General features: G+C 41.0%; 1 protein-coding gene across 1 annotated transcript in view; it reads left to right on the forward strand.

The window, feature by feature from the left end:
* The first annotated feature begins 6,378 nt into the window (after window positions 1-6,378).
* ppap2d (phosphatidic acid phosphatase type 2D) overlaps window positions 6,379-20,766 on the forward strand; it is a 55,642-nt gene continuing 41,254 nt past the window's right edge. Inside the window, exon 1 of the mRNA XM_058377809.1 lies at window positions 6,379-7,038. Coding sequence (XP_058233792.1) covers window positions 6,834-7,038 — 205 coding nt within the window. The 5' untranslated portion in view covers window positions 6,379-6,833. The remainder of the gene's footprint in view (window positions 7,039-20,766) is intronic.

The raw sequence follows: 20,766 nt of genomic DNA on the forward strand, positions 1-20,766 counted from the left end.
ACCTTCTGAACCCCTACAAACACCCCACCCCCACCTCCACCTCCCAGCGGTTCCCCAAGTCCAGGCCACCTTACAACAAAATTGCCTGCAAAAAAATAAAAGAAAAGAAAAGAAAAAGAAAATAAATAAATAAATAAATAAATAAATAAATAAATAAATAAATTTACCATAAATTATAACTAAATACAATATTAAAATAATAATTAAATATAAAAAAACCCCTAGATTAAAGTTTATAGTAGGTTAAATATAAGGTACAATATTTTACATTTTTTAAACTTAATGTAGAGACAAACATCTATTCTGAACTCAAAATGTCTGACCTTTTGAGCATAATAATGATTGTTGTGTAAGATAAATCAGTAAACCTAGACACACACACACACACACACACAGAGAAGCAGCAAAACTCTGTACAGCCAGGAACCCAAGCTCAGCATTAAACCAGAGACCAGAGACAACAGCACTATAAATATTATTGTTGAATAGCTCTAACTAGTCCATTTAACACTATGAAAAATGCATGATGGTCATAAGTGCAAAGAGCCTGGTCTACTGATCTACCGCTGTTTCCACTTATCCTGTTGAAGTACATCATGTTTGTGTGTCCGTGGCACGTACACCGGCTAAAAGACATCTACACATCCCTGCTAATCTTTCTTGCAAGTGAGTCAGCTGTTTGTATTGAAATTCCTTTAGTTTCCTCTGACTCCTGAAGCCAAAGATCCAATTGTTTGTAGCCAGAGGAACACTGCTGAAAGGTATCTTTATCAAGAATAGGATCTCCCTCCAAAATTGGATGAAAATCTGTTCGGAAGGCTGCCAAGAGACCTAGGCATAGTTCCAAAAGATATTGTTGGTGCAGAAACAAGACAGCTTATCATCCAAAGGACATTGTAACCGTGATGAACCTGTGGGGTTGGCAGTATCATGTTATGGGGCTGCATCAATTCATCTGAGACTGAAGCTCTAAGTTTGAGTAAATCAGGGATAACCACTGTCATGTTTTTTCTGTGACACTGGGTGGACGGTCACTTCTTTCAAACTTAAAGACGTCCCAGAATGATCTGGATTATTCCAAAAAATCCCTTTAATTCATACTGTTTCATGATGCTCCTCCCATATTCCATATTCCTTACTCAAACATTTTCCCATTATGTTCAGGTTTCAGCTTTTTCATTTCCCATTGTCTCTGTTTTTCTTGATTTTAGATTCCCTTTAGAATCAGTTTTAGGCCTCTTGTTTTCCCACCCCTTTCACTGGGGGAAAAGACTTGCATTCTCACCTCAGACACAGTGCTGAACGGATCTTCGCTGAGCTATACTACCATTTTGAATAATTTCACCATGTGTTAGTATTGCTTTTTCTCTTTAATTCATCATATTTGCAGAGTTTAATAATTCTACTGATGTATTTGTAAATACTATATATAGTCAAAAGTTTTGGGACACCCCTCCCAATCATTGAATTCAGGGGTTGGACTCCGCCCCTTAGTTCCAGTGAAAGGAACTCTTAATGCTTCTCGTCCAACATCAGTGCCTGACCTCACAAATGCACTTTTAGAGGAACGGTCAAAAATTCCCATAAACACACTCCTAAACCTTGTGGAAAGCCTTCCCAGAAGAGTTGAAGCTCTTATAGCTGCATGTGCATGTAAAGACAGATGTCCCAAAACTTTTGGCAATATAGTGTAAGTTCTACATAGCTGTGTGTGTGTATTTGAGGCCAGTGAACAGGTATCATTTTAATGCATGTATCTTGTATGTGTGCTTATGTTGCTAGTGTTGTGATTACATGCACTACTTCTTTTAACTAATCATTTCTAAGCTTTATATATTGTATCTCTGTTAGTGTCTGTCAGTGGAATTTCTACTCCTCCAGAGCAAGGTCACCCCGACCCAATACAACGTCTTCGTCATCTTCTGGCATTCTCAGTCACCCACATATCGACTCCTACTTCATTCTCCCATTCGTTTCAGTCAGCCCTGACTGAGGCCTAGCCCCCTACCATTTCATTAAACTTTAACATAGAATTTTCCACCAAATTCTGTATGGAGTGTGTTTGTTTCCAATTATTTTTTTAATTCCCACTCTACAAATAGCATTCTGGCACAAATTCTGCAGGTTCTCAGGTCTAAATCCTATCAGAAACCTACTTATGAAGCATTTTAGCAAAGAAGAGTGGAATAAAATTAGCAAATCAAGATGTGCTCAGATTGTAGACTGAAAAAGACAGAGTCCTGTATTACATGCAAAAGCTTTAACAAAGTATTAATTATGGAGTGTGCATACTTATGGCTATTGTAAGTTTGTGTTTTCTCCTAAAAGATTTTGTGCTACATCACATGAATGGTGGAAAAAGATCTGACATGCTAGGGTTGTGGGCTCATTTTTCAGTGAATTAACAGGGGTGAGTAGAACTAATGAAGGTACAAGAATTTATAAGTTTGTTTCTACTAAGAAATAAAAACAAATAAAGTTAATGCTAGCTAACTAGCTATGTATACACTATTTAATATACAATATTTGATAGCATCTTATAAAACCGTTGTAATATGTAGACAAACCTTAGACGTCAGAGTAATGTGCAAGTGTATAAACAATAAAAAAACTACAGAAATGAGAAAAATATGGGTTCTGGATCCTATTATTTGATTTGATTTGAAATCTTCATGCTTGATGTTCAGTTCAATTCTTGTGACAGAAAGATGAAACTTCACCTGACCTGCAGAGGGCACTGTAAAGATTACTAAACCTAACACAATGTCCAAGGCATGAGTCAGAGTCACTAACACCCCCCAGCTGACCACTACATCAACGTGAGGTCTTGTTATGAAGAATGTTTTGGTTTTCTCAAGGACAAAGTTAAAGTGAAGGGCTCTATGCGCTCTATGCTGAACTCGGAACTCAGAGCCCCCACCCACCCACCCATCCCGAGTGGACGCACTACAGGGTGGTTCTGAAGTCTTCTCCAATTACCTTTTACTGCTAAGCACTTACAAAACTTTACTAAATCTATACAAATAAAACAAAGAGGGAAAAATATCACCAAAATGGCATGCAAATACACAGCATCAGGTCCGATGCGGTCAAGTGCAATTTACGCTAGCCTGTTCTTTTCCTGTCCGTTTACCTTAACTTACTTAACTTTAACTTGAAATTTTTACTTCATCACATATCAGGCCCTAGTTTTACCACATCTGTGCTCGACTGTCATTCACTTTCTATATACAATAAGAAGAAGAACTGAGGGCATGAAGCCTTTATTATGGCCACACATACATTACAGAACAGTGGGATTATTTTCTTCACATATCCCAGCTGAGGAAGTTGGGGTCAGGGCACAGGGGCAGCTACAATACAGTGCCCCCTGGACCAGAGAAGGTTAAGGTTCTTGCTTAATTGCCCAACAGTGGAGCTTGAACCCCAATCCTCTGATCAACAACACAGAGCCTTAACCACTTGAGTCACTGCCCCTGTTAATACAGTATTTTGCCGTTTTCAGTATTTACAATATTTTGGCTCTGGTTTTCCTCATTTGTTTTAGTTATAACCAGCCACTAGAATGGTTCTTTTTTTATACACAGCCACCTTAAGGGCCTACATAAGCATCATATCTCTTTAGCTTCTTTATGTCCGCCTATACCGTCCTTCTGCATAATATCTGTATAGTGTCTATTTCACTTCTACATCTGGTTGTTTTGCTATATTATGAGTCTCATATCTTATTGTTGTCATATCTGTGGCCTGTTATGGGTTTCTTCTCTCCTAAGCTCAAGGCACACTCTGTTTCTAGCTCCCTATCTAGTTAGCGAGGGCATATACGGGGGCCGTGTTGACCGACCTTTCTGACCTGCTTTCCTTTCTAGAACTTGTTAGAAACATGGACATTAGAGGTGGTCATTATATATACTATTTTAAGCTACTTCTCGTTATATGGTTACCTTTTAACCATAGCTGATAACTGATAATTATATTGCTTAAGCACAGATTAAGATAAATGAGATTAATGTATGTAAATCAAAAATAAGTGAAATATAAGTGAAAAATAAGTGTGTAAATCAAAAAATTTTGATTAATTCTGGATTATGGATTAAATTAGTTTTAGATTTGATTTAGCTTGACTGATTAAATTTAAGAATTAAAAATGATTTAATGATTAAAGTAGATTAGAGTTATGACTTATGGAAAATGAGTCCACATGTCAACATCTGTAATCTGCGTTCAAGCTCTGCATCCTGATGTAACTCATTAATAAGTATGATTTCAACATGAGGATGAAAAGTAAATAAACAGAAAAACACTTGAACTAATACAAAAAAAAAAAAAAAACGTAGCCAGACAAATAGCTGGATGTAATGAAGTAAAGGGAATCATTTACTCCTGAAATGTATATTCCTGTCCATTTGACCTCATGGCTCTTACCTCTCCAGTACAGTACATACTACAGCAAACATTATAACAAGCCACACCCTGATATTTATCTGCACTAGTTTGACTACACTTATATCTGACAAACCAATAAAAGAGTCACTGAAACTTAAGGAACTTATAAGAATGAGTAACGTAAAATCAAGCTGTATAATAATAATGTGCTATTAGGAATGCTGGTGGGATTTTGTGCAGATGGTGCTGAGGGAGGAGGTCACGTTTTGTTTTGCTGATGGAATTTCTGTGAAACTGAGCTCACCATTAAGAGCACTTGTTTTTTCATTCCCATATGATTAGATTACAGGGTTTTTTCCATTATATTTTAAAACCCTTAAAGAACCCATATGTTCAGTGGATAGTCCAGAAGTTACGTCACTATTCATGTGGGTGAAGTTACTAATCCAGGGTCAGGTAATGCAGCTGTTTCCAACTCAGGTTATGTAAATTACCTGCATGGAGTTCACACCTCTGAGTTCACCAGGTTTTTCTGTTTCAGTAGAAGCACCTGGGAGCTCACAGCTTTATGTGCTAGCTCTTCATCCACCACATCCTATTATTTATGGGGTTTTTATATCAATGTTTGCATGACATTCGTTTTCTTCATTGTAAATAAAAAGCTAAAGAACATAAAATTCAACATGATACCACAAACCCCACATAACCCGTACCGATACCCCAAAATATACCCCATCCCCCCCGATCATACACCACCCACCCCATTGTACCCATACTCCCAATCATACACCACCCCAATACCCTGTACTCCAATCATACACCACCCCAATACCCTGTATTCATACCCTCCAATCATACACCACCCCAATACCCTGTATTCATACCCTCCAATCATACACCACCCCAATACCCTGTATTCATACCCTCCAATCATACACCACCCCAATACCCTGTATTCATACCCTCCAATCATACACCACCCCAATACCCTGTATTCATACCCTCCAATCATACACCACCCCAATACCCTGTATTCATACCCTCCAATCATACACCACCCCAATACCCTGTACTCCAATCATACACCACCCCAATACCCTGTATTCATACCCTCCAATCATACACCACCCCAATACCCTGTACTCCAATCATACACCACCCCAATACCCTGTACTCCAATCATACACCACCCCAATACCCTGTACTCCAATCATACACCACCCCAATACCCTGTACTCCAATCATACACCACCCCAATACCCTGTACTCCAATCATACACCACCCCAATACCCTGCATTCATACCCTCCAATCATACACCACCCCAATACCCTGTATTCATACCCTCCAATCATACACCACCCCAATACCCTGTATTCATACCCTCCAATCATACACCACCCCAATACCCTGTACTCCAATCATACACCACCCCAATACCCTGTATTCATACCCTCCAATCATACACCACCCAAATACCCTGTACTCCAATCATACACCACCCCAATACCCTGTACTCCAATCATACACCACCCCAATACCCTGTACTCCAATCATACACCACCCCAATACCCTGTATTCATACCCTCCAATCATACACCACCCCAATACCCTGTATTCATACCCTCCAATCATACACCACCTCATACACACACACACACACTTCATACACCCCAACTTCTTCCCACAGGCACCCCATTAATCACACCACCGATGCCACACATAAGCCACATACCCCTGCTCACAACCCACATACATTAAACACACTGGCTTATTACTGCTGAATTTTTAGTGTTACTATCGATACTAATGTTGTTGTTATTGTTCCTTCTATTATTTAAATAGTACTGTTAATCTGAAATCTGCTCATTTGAATCTGTGTGTGTGTGTGTGTGTGTGTGTGTGTGTGAGAGAGAGAGAGAGACAGAGAGGGAGGGAGGGAGGGAGGAGTAGGGGGAGGAATAATATTCCAAATCAAAACACACTGAAAAGTTTTCTCTCTAGTCTTAGAGTTTAGTTGTCAGGGAGTGAGAGAGCTCCCATATGGAGTTGGGACAGTTTGAGGAGTGTGTCGTGTGTCTTTCATAAACAATGTGCCTGCGGTTTCTCTGTCTGTAACTTAGACCTGTACCGCTCCTGGACCGGGTTTAGTCCAGCATGGGGATGGCGAGTTTTTCCCCTCTAAACTACACGGAAAAGTATTGGCTTCAGATTTGGGACTTGGCTCCGGCTGAGGCGTCTGTGACTTATTAATCTGCAGGATTTCTGTGTTAAACATGACCCTGTGCAGTAGTTAAGATCTCGAGCTCAAACTTTTATTACCTGCGAGTGGAAGACTAAATAAGAAAGAAAGAAAGAACGTTCATGCGCGCGGACTGGAGAAGCAAGCGAGCACGAAGGAAGAGTGCGTAACTAGTTCAACTATTTCAACTAGTATTCTACAGTAACATGGAGAAGTTTAACATGAACAGTGGAGGTGGAGACGGGGAGCGGGATCTGGACATCCAGAGGCACCTGGCGGAGTGCGGTGAAGCCGGGGAGCCGCTGCGGGAGAACGGGAAAGCCGGAAACGGCCAGAGTCGAACCGTGACACGGGCTCACAGCTCCAGCCCTAGGATGCTGGTCGGTTTGGACATCTTGTGTCTGATTGTTGGTAAGATCGTGTTTTATGAGCTCTGCTCTTGTTTCATGAGCTTGCGTATCCTGTCACTGGACTTATTATGAACGGTGCATGCTTTTATAACACTTATAACTGCTGATAATTACACTACAGAACTGTTAGCTGGTGTTCTTTGGCACAACCAGTTGTTTATTTACTACAGTTCCTGACAGACCAGATTTGTTCCCGACACCAATTTAGGTTAATTACGCAACAAATCCATAGTGGAAAATAAGCTGGGTTCATAGTTCAAAACCTTACATATTTATATAAAAATATATATTTAAAGTTTATAACATTTGCTATTTAAACTAGTTAACTGCTCGTTAAGATTGTTCCATGCTAAATCCTGTCTATGTGGTAAATTCCTGCACTGCATATTTCTCTACTAATTAGTATGTCGCAATAATACGCTATAGCCTGGTCACCATGGTAACCAATTGGGTCGTACCTCTGGCATACTGATTAGTATGACGGGTTCACGTGACAGGGAGCAGCATTATTATTGTGCTTTGAGTTGAGTTTTAAAGTGTGTCTAAAAAAGATCAAGATCCGACCTAATAGTTTACCTTTGCTCTTAAGAATAAAGCAGGCTACACTTGCTGCTACTTGTTGGTACATGCTGGAGATGGTAGCCTCAAGGGTCCACCTTTTGTACCTTGAGTTTGTATGTTTTTTTTTTTTACCTGAAAGCTCGACTCTAAAAGGTAATTGTGATCCGATTATGTAGCTTAAAACGGATCCAGGTTTCCTGATGAAAGAAGCTTATTAAAGATACGGAAGGTACAGACATCATCCCACAGATGATGTTTAACAGTGTCAGAATGTCTATATATGACTACAGATATCCTTGTTAACAAGCTCTTTGCATCCTGACAAGTTTCATCCTGAAGATCCTTATCAGGTGCAGAATTCCCGTAAACAGGCCAAAAGTCACATGGAAAGACTAAAGTAATTTGTCCTGATCTGGAAAACAGGATTTAGACAGAAAACATATCAAAGCTTTCAGAGAGATGGCTTCTAATAGAAAAGGATGAAACATAAACGCAGTTGTGATAATAAAGCAACAGATGTAATACTTTCGCTGGGTTCACATTTGATCTGGATCTTTTTGAAGCGCTTTTACATTCAAGCTCCATCCGTGGCAGCTGTTCTTAAGAGGGGGAAAAAACAGTTTGGAAAAACGAGTGCGGATGTTGAACAACACGAAGCTTGTTATTGTTTAGATGCCGAAAGTTAGATGGTGTTAGCATCCCGGGTGTGTTTTTGAGCCAAATGGCTTTTTTTTTTTTTTTGGAGCTTACATAAGCCAGTATAATTCAGAGAGCATGGGTATGTAAGCAGCCAGGCAACCTCTTTCCACTGCTCACTTTTGTTTTTGTTCTGAGAATAAGGAAACAAATGGTCCAAAATGAAGACATTTGGGGTAAATAATCTGCAGGGAACATTCTTTGTTGGCTAATAAACCCATGTAACCATAATTGTGTTGTTTGTTAAGTGTAGCCGAACCTGTCCAGGCAGACCAACAGGTCTGTTTAACGTTAAAGGTGTCAGATACAGTTACCTAAGCTCCATGACAGTGATACAGAGACATGATAAAATTCAGTCTGGCTTGTGGGTGCTCACAAGCCACACACAAACACAGTCACAGGATATAGCACATGCCCTTTTCCAGACATCTCATTTTTATAAAAGTGATCATTTGATGGTTAAGCGCTTAGCTCACAGCCCCAGCAGCGGCAGGATGGCTGTGCTCGGATTTGAACTCATGACCTTTCCGGACGTTATGCCACTGTTTCAACCGCTGATCTACCATCCTGAGTGTCTGACAGCAGAAAGGAAGCAGACTCGCTGCATGGGATTGGCTGCTGTCCAAACTGTCCATCAGAGCTCGTGATTTTTTCTTTATACCCTGATGCCTCGTAGTGCCGTTGCGTCTGGAGCTCAGTGGATATTCTGACTCGCTGATGCACTTATGTCAGTCACATGGTACCACGCAGATTTGCATGTTGCATAAAGGTATAAGAAGTGAGTCATGACCGTTGACGATATTAAGGAAGGGGTCATTTGTGGTCCACCGCTGTGCCAAGTGTCACACGCACACACACTTTTTTTTCCCCTTTTTTTGTACAGCTAGAATACTTCCTCTTTGTTTGTGGTCGCCTAAGCTACTGGTTTAACTCAGAAGCCAAGGCTGTTGACTCCCAGGATTCGTCTGCACTTATCTAACTCACTCTCATAACTAGATTACTTAGTGGAATTACTGAATCATTGATGGTATTTACAGCATAATAAGCATTCAGGTGGGTTTCATGTAGGAACATCACAGCTGGTTTAATCACGCTTCTGAGTTTCGAGACCGCTTTCAACTTCCCTTCACCTCGTTTAGTTTAGTTCGGCATTTTGCTTGGAAGACTGATGCCTTTTTCCAATCGTTGTGGTTCCTTAAGCAGGTTGAAACGCAAACAGTGGTTCAGAGCGATGTGGTGAACGGAAAGAACATGACTTGAGTGCATGAATGGATCCAAACATGCCACTGCGGTGTTGTTTGTAGATGTGAGCCGTTCCACTGAGACAAAGGACCGAGCTGTAGTGCTGCAGAAATGCCATGTGCTCTAGAGATTTGAAACAAATGATGTTTTAGTAGCTCAAGTGGTTAAAGCTCTGGGTTGTTGATTGGAAGATCAGGGTTCAGGCCCCAGCACCACCAAGCTGCCACAGATCGGGCCCTTGAGCAAGGACCCCAACCCCTTGCTCCAGGGATGCTGCATCATGGCTGACCCTGCTCTCTGACCCCAACCATGCGTTCTGACCCCAACTCTCTAAGGATGGGATATTCGAAGAGGTTGTTGATCGGAGGATTGTGGTTCAAGCTCCACTGTTAGGCAATTGAGCAAGGCCGTTAACCCTCCCTGCTTCGGGGCACTGTATCATAGCTCCCCCTGCGCTCTGACCCCAACTTCCTCATCTAGGATCTGCGAAGGAAAGAATTGTGATGTGTGGCAATAATAAAAGCCCTCAGTTTTTCTTTACAATTATCTAATAATTCATAGAAAACAAACCAAACAAGAAACCCAAAAAGTATTCATTTTGGTCTGATTTGGACTCGGCAAAGGCACTAATAGACGTTTAAGCACTCTTAAACACAGCAATAATTCACTTCAATTCCTTTTTAATTATACAGAACATGTACCAATGCACTCAATGCAGCTCCACAGATATCTGCATAAAGACTCAGATTTCCTTAACGAGCAAGCCAGAGACGAGGACAGCAGGGCAAAAAAAATCCCAGAGATGACACGAGGAAGAGACACCAGACTCTAAAACGACCCTGTTCTCTTTGCTGGACGCTGGACAGTGATACTGTGATAAGGATGTTGCAAAACACCTACAGCTAGGCAGAAACGATTTTGCAACTGTGCAAGATGTGCATGTCTGCATCAACTGACCAGTCCATGGTTCATGTCCATGGACATTCATCTGTTATTAATCTATATATAAATATATATAAACATATATATATTCTCTGAACCTGAAGAGAAAATGTTTGGTTTAAAAGTAATGCTGAAGAAATTGAACAGTGAAGTGCATCATATACTGTAGCTTATCTGAGATCTAATAAAAATATTGTTTTTTTTAATTTAGAATATTTTAACTAAATTAATTATCATTTAAATGTTACAAGTCAGATTCGGCGATCGCATATTGGAAGAATTTTTAAGGCAAAGTCTGAAACTGCTGGTCATGCAGATAGCTTTTATTTGATTGTAACATAAAAAGTTTTGTTACATCTTTTTATATATTAAATTTTTTCCCAATCTTTCCCAATCTAGGAAAATACATTTTAAACATATTTTTTTGGTGAAAACGAAAGCAAACCATTCACTCACATTTTTAGTTCATGTATTAAATTTTGTCTAAAATAACTGGAAAGCAGGTCAATGTCTTGAAAGAGTAGAGAAAAAAAGTACACAAAGCAGTTTGTGGATAGTTTTTTCTTTTGCTCACGTGTCAAATCATGTGGTCAGTTTTTCTCTGAAATACATACATTCTCATCTGAACCATCTGAATACTGATCACAAAAATCACTTTATATAAATACGTTAGCCTTCATCAATAGATGAAACAAGTTCTCTACCTAAGCGCCGCTTTTTTCAATTTCGTGGCAACCCAGTTTTACAACAGCCCTGAATATGACCACAGGAATTACCCCATGGGAAACTGGGATATGAAGCAAGAGGAAGTTAAAAGGGTGCATTAAAAACATTGTTGTTTTTCTCAGTGATTTAAGTCGTGAGAACTGGACAACATGGGAATGTGGCTGCTGAACATGCGAGCGAGCTAATGAGTCCGCTAGCTAGCGCATAGCTGTGAAGTCTTTTTATCTGAACAACGTAAACAACCACGCTGGAAATAAGATGGAACCGCTTGGGAATATCCACATTCCTCTCACATGTGATGAATATTTCAGTGTAATTACATGCTACGTGGCATTTCCATGGGTTTCCACTGCATTGAGAAACGTCAATATTGTGTCACAAGCCGTCAACTCGGTCAGTGCTATATGTTTCAGCATCTGACGTAAACAGCAGAGGGAAACATTTTCTCATGGTGTTGAATCATAACAGCTGACCCCACAAATTGGCTTACCTAGTAACTACACTTGACCCAGCTAATCAAGATCTCCTGGAAACCTTTAGGATTCCTCCTCCTAGCAGGAACGTATCAGACGTACTAATCAGACAGATAAAACGTGAGAATTTGGGGGACAGTACGGCACAGGCCATGCATCCAAACCAACATGGCCGTTCTGTAGCTGGTTACAGTTCATTTGTCTTTCTTGGCGTTTAGCGTGGGTTGTGAATGGCGTATTCATACCGTGGCATTCCGATCCTCCTTTAATAAATCCGCACAAGTGGAGCAAGTGAGGCTCCGAATGCAGATCTGTCTCAGAAATGCCTGCTGTGTTTGTAAAAAAGAGCGCCACAGGCCTCCGGAGAACAAGGCAAGAACAACAAGGTGCATTGTATGTGGAGGCCCTTGGACATACTGAGAAGATCACTCACCCGCGCTGGCTTTCGATTTCTAGCTTGGCAGCTGTGTGTGTGTGTGTGTGTGTGTGTGTGTGTGTGGGTGTGTGTAGCTGGGAATGTGGCATTTAATTTTGTGGTGGTTTGTAAGGAATTAAATGCATGATGAGTCTGAAAGGTGAAGCTCAGGTCTGATCAGAGGTCACTGATGATACACTGGACCAAATGATTTGATTTAAACGTTGTAGTTCATATTAAAGTCTCCAGTTTAAAGAACTCCAGAGGACCACCAAAGTTCATTATTTTCTTTTAACAACATGTCTTATGTGTTTTATTCCTCTAACCACTGTTACACCACCAACTGTTACATGTTTGTTCTTAGATTTATATTGAGGTCAGTGTTATTACCAGGGTGGTAGTAGCTCTTGTGGTTAAGACTCTGGGTTGTTAATTGGAAGATGGGGGTTTAAGCCCCAGCACCGCCAAGCTGCCACTGGTGGGCCCTTCAGCAAGGCCCTCATACCTCCAGGGGCAGGGCATTGTGGCTGACCCTGTGCTCTGAACGCCAACCCTCCAAGGATAAAAAATTTCACTGTGCAGAGATATGTATGTGACAAATAAAGGCTATTTACTTACTTATTAACTCATATTAAATTTCCTTTATAGCTTGTCATATTACCAAAACCCCACAAAGCTTTACAAAGTCGACTTATGCAAACCTGTGACCTTCAAATGTAAGTAATTTGAATCAAGACTCCAAAAGACATTTACATTTCTGGCAGGCATCCTTATCCAGAGCACCTTGCATTTTAATCTCACCTGAGCAATTGAGGGTTAAGGGTCTTGCTCAGGGCCCCAGCAGTGGCAGCTTGGTGGAGCTGGGATTCCAACTCACAACCTTCTGCTCAGTAGCAGGGTAGTAGGGTACCATGCTGCCACTGTTGGGCAATTGAGAAAGGCCCTTAACCCTCCAGGGGTGCTGTATTATAGCTGGCCCTGCGCTCTGATGTGTGGTGATAATAAAGGCTTCATGCCCTCAGTTCTAGTCCAACACCTCTACCACCTATGCCCAGATTTGATGGCAGCTAAAGTTAAATAGTTGAATATGATTTTCTCTGAAACTTGTACAAGATCTTTATATATACATAGGTTACATGATTGACAGGTAAAGAGAGTCTCGCCCTTGTCCTGATTGGTCGCATCCATTCCCCAGGTTTTCCTGGATGTTTTATAGAACCTGCTGGAATGTGAGCAGAAAGTTCAAGCCAAACTAGACGCAGATGGCCGCTCTACATGCTGATGTGCCTCTGATGTTTGCATTAAGGTAGATTTAGTAGATTACGACAGGAAACGGATGAAACATCAGGAAACTATGGAGACATAAAAGAGGCAGGTCTAGACTATACAGAGTGAGTAAGGGAAGGGTGAGAAGTGAGAGAGGAAACCTGATATGGAGAACGATTATCTCTCATCTAACCCCGAACCAGAAATAAACCGGACAGAAGGAAACGTCTCATACTTTCTACATCTCCATTTCAAAGCTCTTTCTATAGAGGAATTTTTATTCCAGACGCAAACACATGGCACGCCGGAGGTGACCGAAGTGTGTGTGTGTTTTCAAGGTGTGTCTCCTTGCCAGAGTTTATGTTTTCATTCATGAGAGGAGCGAGACGACGAGTTACGAGCAGGTCTGAGCACGCTAGAGCCGAGGCCTGCCCGCTTACACGCTGCCTCTCGACTCGACCAGCGTGATCGACGCGACCTTCGCCGCCGACTCTGGTTTAATTAAAGTCTCTCTTATTCCACAGCACTGTTAGATTCTTGATTTTAATTGGACTCCATTTGTTTTTCGAGCAGCAGCAGACGGCAGTGCAGCTGCGAACCACATGTTTATATTAACGCCCTCTTTCTAATACGTTAGTGTTGCTATAGCGACAGCTTACACAGGGACTCGTACAGAACACGCGCCATGTTAACATCCAGTTCAATTCCTTTTCTATTTGTACGCTGGTTATAACAATGGATGTGGTCGCAAAGCAGCTTTACGCAAATTCAGGATAGAAGTTTATCCCTGTTGTGTGAGCCTGAGGCGACGGCGGTGAGGAAAAACTCCCTAAGACGATATGAAGAAGGAACCTGGAGGGGAACCAGCCTCAGAAATGAACTTCATCCTCATTTGGAGGACTCCATAGAGTGCAATTATGTCTGTTTTTTTTTAATTAACAATGATTGATGTCATGTTTTCTGAGACGTTTATTTATGATTTAAGGACAATGTCTCCAGTGTCTGGTTTTTCTGACAACCTGCAGGACAGGAGACATCTGGAGATATTTGTGGTTCCTCAGTAGCAAGACAAGCTGACAGCAGGATTTCTGGGATTTTCTACAAGATTAAATGTAACTAGACACGGATAAAAAAACACATAAGACACAGACTCACAGAAACTGAATCTGCCCAGTTTGGGTGAGTCTGTGCTCAGGATAGCCTCAGGTTCCTGTGCTTGGCTGAAAGGAGAGGAACCTGATGTGGTCTTCTGCTCTTGTAGCTGATCCACCTTAAAGTGTGCTTCTGAGATGCTTTTCTTCTCACCACGTTTGTAAAGAGTGATTATTTGAGTTGCTATAGACGTAGATGTTTTTTGTTTTTCGCACCATTTTGTGTGTGTGTGTGTGTGTTCCAGAGATCAGACTTTTTCTTCATCCTGATGGTTGATGTGAACGTCACCTGAAGCTCTGAAGCACTTTATCTGCATGATGTTGTTCCTTGTGTGTTTGTCACGTGACCGTCTGTGTATATGAATTAAAATTCATTTTCTCTTGCATTTTACAGAAGAAAATTATGCTTTAGAAGAAATCTTTCATGAATCTTCTCACAAACTGTAATTTCGGGTGTTGTATCCTATCCGCCAACCAAATATTGACTCACGTCTAGTCCACAGGTAATAATTTGAGGTAAAAACTGAACACCTCTCCTTTTAAACACGTCAGGACAGTGAGGCTTCACACCACCGCCGCCCACTCCATCTCTCTCCGTGTACACAATGTCACCATCCCGACGTTTTTACGGACGTTTGCCATACTTTGTCCTCTCCCGTAATCAGTGGATCAAAGAGTAAAATGAAAAAGCAGAGCAGGTTCGACTCTGCAATCATTTCTTTTCAAACGATATATTAGTGTAACTGCGACAAGCTGCAAAAAAGATTGATAACATATCATTATCTCTGAACATGCCTTAAACATTTGCTCTTACTTGCCCTTTGAATAGTCACACACAAACACACGCACACACACACACACACACACACACACACAGAGTTATTCCCAAGGCCAGGTGTATAAAGGTGTTTGTACCTGTTTTTAGGTAGAATTGAAGTGTACACGCCCTAAATGCACAATTTACACACCAGACACGAAGTGCGCTTCTTCCCCTCATCAATATGCAAATGGGGGAAATACATGAGAAGGGTGGAGAAACGGGAAGTGTGGCTGAGTTCCACTTGATTTTTTAAACTTTTTAAAAAATTATCTGCCTTTAGTTTTGTGAGATTTATAAATGTGTGTTGCTTTGTGTTGCCAGGTGCACGATTTTCTCGCATCAAATGAACTATGTTTGAATTTCCAGAGCAAATAAAATTGATGGTCACCGAATAAATGTTCTTTATTTTTAAATTTATGACAAATGATCTGCATTTAGTTTTGGGAGACTTATAAATCCAGGTATAAGTCGGTGCCATGTGTGTTGCCAGGTGCAGGATTTCCTGCAGAAATGAGATACGGTTGAAGTTCCGGAGCAGATAAAATTGATTTTCACAGAATTCTTCATTTTTAATTTATAAATTAAAAATTTTGAACTTTATATATATAATTCTATTCTCAAATTTTTGAGAATTTGAATTCTCTATTACAAATCAAAATTTTTAATTAATTAATTAATTTATTTATTATTGTATTTTTTATTTAAAAATATTTATTTATTGTTTTATTAATTAATTAATTCATTCATTCATATATATTTTTTATTGATGTATTTTTTACTTTTATTTATTTAAATTTTTTTTTTACATAATTTCCTTTCCTTTGTTCCAGAGCTTATGATAATGTTCCAATATTTTAATTAATCAGTTAATTTATTTGTTTTATTTATTTATAATTTATTTATAATTAATTTATTTTTATTGAATTTATTCATTATTTATTTATTTTTATTTATTTTTTTACATAATTTCCATTTCCTCGTGTTCAAGTGTTCCAGCATGTATAATAATGTTCCAACTTATAATAAAGTCTTTTCTCACCTCGGCGTGCAAAAAAACAAACAAATATGGACTCACGTCTATAAAAGTCTGTCTCTTATTTGCCGTGTCAGAGTGTGTAAAGCTCATTAGAGTGCACATTTACAGCTTACGGCCTGAGCGGCTATTAGTTTCTACTATAGTGACCTTTAAACCTTCAGACAGCACATTGAACTGAAATGGGGGCACGGCAGCAAACAGAGTAGCATTATAGACAACTTTCTGAGCAAAGATGCCTGTGTTATCACTACACCTACATTACAGTGGAATTCTTTTCTTCACATATCCCAGCTGAGGATGTTGGGGTGAGAGCACAAGGGCAGCTATGACACAGCCCCCCTGGAGCAGAGAAGGTTAAGGGCCTTGCTCAATTGCCCAACAGTGGAGCTTGGTGGTGCTGGGGCTTGAACCCCGATCCTCTGATCAACAACGCAGAGCCTTAACTACTTGCGCCACCACTGCCCCACCTCTTGTAGACATAATCAACCTCTGGACATATTCAAAGTAGCTTCTTTATTCTGTCCACACCCATCATTTCATTCAAAATTGATTAGTAATCAATCGACACGTCATCTGTTTACTTGTTCTGATCTAACTTCATTACTGAACTTATATTTCCTCTGTCATCCCACAGCTCTGTGGTTGACCCTTTGTACAACTTCACAGCCTCTTTAAACTGCAGATTAACAGCGTACACTGACGTGACTGACACGTATTTTCGAGATAAAATCCCAGGCACTTGCATCGGATTTCTCCAAATCCGTTAATTCTAATTAAGGTTATTGTAGTATGGCGTTTACATACCTGCTGAAATCAGATAATGATCGGATTATTACCGTGAGAGTAAACACTCTGAGTGATTAGTCCAGATGCAGATCCCGTTTCAAGCGGCTGATGGAGTCATTCAGAGACAGGTTTGAACGAAGACACGACCTGAGGCTTGTGTGTGTGTGTGTGTGTGTTAGTGAATGAATACTAGTGATCCTGGAGGTTGGGGGTCATGATTTGAGCCCCAGAGGAAGCTGCAGTGTTTCTCTCCAACAAGAAGTGAGAGGATTGCTGTAATCAGGAAAGTTCCCAAGACCTGCAATTATCTACCTGACTAGTGGTGCAAATATGCGTCTGCCCCTTGTTTATGTGTGTTTACAGTGCCGAAGTTCTTTAGCTCTGGCTTCTCTTCCTGCCTTCAATCCTCTTTTCAATTCTCTTTTCTCACCTCTGTCCTGATGAACCACTCAGGTGAAGCCTTCTGCATCACTATATTGAGTAAATTGCTCAAATATATATATTAATGTTCCTGAAGATTGAAACCAAACCTGGAATATAAACACAAAACATCCCATAATACTCATTTTTCTCTGTATATTATGTGATTTCAGTGTTTATTCATCAGAGATGTCACTTTGTAATCTGTGTGATACGGCCATGTTGGAAAATTAAGGAAAGAAGGAAGGAAGGGGGGAAGGAAGGAAGGAAGGAAGGAAGGGAGGGAGGGAGGGAGGGAGGGAGGTAGGAAGGAATTTCTTTCCGTTAGGTTACCAGTCGTAGTCTGAGAGAACATCTGATATCTTTTGTACACTTTTCTGGCCAGGAAGCTTCAGCATCTTGTAGGTTGTGATCCGATATTTGGCTCTGTGAATTTCTGTGGACCAGGATTTGAGTGAGGACACAAACTTGGTGCCACCATGAACCTTTTGGAGAACTGGATTTGAGTGAAAACAGACCAAATTGTTCCAGAGTCTTTGTGGTTGAAGTAGAAGTTTCAGCTCCTGTGACAGCATTTTCCTATCAGTCAGGTCTTACCACACACATTCCTCAAGTCTGGAGCTGTAAAGAGAGAGAAAAAAATCCTTACTGGCAGATGTTTGTGTGCATTAACAGCTTTGGGGAAACAAGTCTGGACTCGGTTCGAGTAACTGCGGCATGCTGCAGCTTATCCCCCACTTCAGCTGCACCTTTTTGTTTGCCTCATTATTTCACTCCTGTTCTTTTTCCCAGAGCCACTTATTCCACCGTGTGAAGCTTTTCTTTCCAAACTGGAAAACTGAAAGTAAAGTACCTGGCAGGAATGCTGCCTTTTTCCAGGAACTGGGGGTAGGTGTGTGAGATGAGGTGATGTGTACATGTGGATACACGATAAAGCCATCAGTAAGAGCTGGTTTATTGTGGGCCAGTGTGATTCGGTATTGTGCAAATGAAAAAAATATATAGATAAGAAGTGAAAGGCTAAAACCTCTTCTGTGAGGCAGTGAAGCCACGCCTCCTTCATCAGGTCTGAAGGACTGAGGCCACGCCTCATACACTGGGTGTGAAGCACAGAGACCACGCCTCATACACTGGGTGTGAAGCACAGAGGCCACACCTCATAAACTGGGTATGAAGCACAGAGGCCATGCCTCCTTCTCTGGGGGTTAAGCACAGAGGCCACGCCTTATTCACTGGGTGTGAAGCTCAGAAGTCACGCCTCCTTTACTGGTTCCGAAGCACAGAGGCCATGCCTCCTTCACTAGGTGTGAAGCACATTGGCCACGCCTCCTTTACTGGGTCTGAAGCTCAGAGGCCACGTGTCCTTCACCAGGTGTGAAGCAGAGGATACGCCTCCTTCACTGGGTCTGAAGCTCAGGGGCCACGCCTCCTTCACTGGGTGTGAAGAACAGAGGATACACTTCCTTCACTGGGTCTCAAGTTCACAGGCCACGCCTCCTTCACTGGGTGTGAAGAACAGAGGTAATGCCTCCTGTCTGAAGCACTGAGGCCACACCTTCTTCACTGGGACTTATAGAAAGAGGCCTCTTTACTATCCTCACAGCAATGTGTGTGTGTGTGTGTGTGTGTGTGTGTAGCTTCAGATGATGAGAGATAGGGATACTAAGGATTTGAAGGATGATCTTTATCTTCCCATCTTGCCCTTATCCTCTCCCCCCTCTGTCTCAGTCTCTCTCTCTTTCTGTCTCTCTGTCGTGTCTTTGTTCTTGGTGTGATTTGTCTTTCCCGATCGGATCAGGGCAGACTAAACAGAACACCCAGCCTGAAGAGATTTCCCATCACCCCCTCTCACTGATGGGATATCACTCTGATCCAAAAGCCCGCCAGCTAATATTCAATCTCTTCTAGCTTCAGGACTTTTCCACAAAGGCTGCCATTGTCTGGTTGAAATACGCCGAGCAGACAGAGAGAGAGACAGACACGGTGACCAATAACTGATAAATGAAGGAGGGTTACCATGGTAACACACGCTGTAAGCATGCGCCAACATAACGACATAGCGCCAGACCACGATAACAACTCAACGATTATTATCTGTTATTTATTTAAAAATGATGTTTCCACCACGTTGAGTTGAAGAAATGTGATAAAAATACAACACCATGGAACCTGGTATTATTATTATTATAATAATAATAATAATAATAATAATAATAAATCACAGTGTATCAAGGTGTCAATCATTAGTGTATTATTTATTTATTTTAAATTTTAACACAGGATAAACAATCCAGGAGCACATAGATCCTACATAATTGGAGTTACAGTTCGGTCCTAATATTGTTGACATTCCGAACTCGGTTATATCCGATTGCGCACATCGAAAGAAGGATCCGTGTGACATGCCCTTCAAAATTAGGAGCTGATTGGGCGGCTGGCTGCTGGTCATCAATTCAATTCATTTGTTTAGCGCTTTTAACAATGGACTTTGTCTCAAAGCAGGTTTACAGAAGTATATATATATAGAAACAAAGAATAAAACTGATAAAGTTTAAAGTTAAGTTACTACTTAAGTTTAGCCCTAACATTTATCCCTAATGAGGAAACCTAAGGCGATCGATGGTGGTGATGGAAAAACTCCCTGAGATGATATGAGGAAGAAACCTTGAGAGGAACCAGGCTCAGAACGGAACCTCATCCTCATTTGGGTGACACTGGACAGTTGTTGTTCTTTCAGCTGCTCCTTGTTCAGGGTCTCCACAGCAGATCATCAGCAACCCTCCCATTTTATCCAGACTTGGGACCAGCACTGAGAGTTAGCTCTTCAGTGGCTCAGTTAGCACCCTGCTCAGGAATCAAACCCGAGCCATGGCAATGAGAGGGCAGGATTCTGCCGCTGGACCACCAGGAGGCATTTGGGTGACTTTGGACAGTAAATAATGTAAATGTAAACAACCTCCTTCAGCTGTTTATAGTCACGTGGAATTGTGCAACCAAGAGCTCTTGAGGAACTATTAGATCAGCAGGGTGTCTGACTTCCTTCCTGTCAAAGTATTCAAATGTTCCCAGGTGAAGAACCCGAGCACAAATTTGACCGACGCATCAGCGGTTCAAAGATTCATCCAGGCAGCTGAGATGAATTTACAGATGATATTGTAGAATTTTCCTATCTAACGTCAATTAAACAATTATCAT

Source organism: Hemibagrus wyckioides, linkage group LG24 (assembly GCF_019097595.1).
Source record: "Hemibagrus wyckioides isolate EC202008001 linkage group LG24, SWU_Hwy_1.0, whole genome shotgun sequence".
NCBI lineage: Eukaryota > Metazoa > Chordata > Actinopteri > Siluriformes > Bagridae > Hemibagrus > Hemibagrus wyckioides.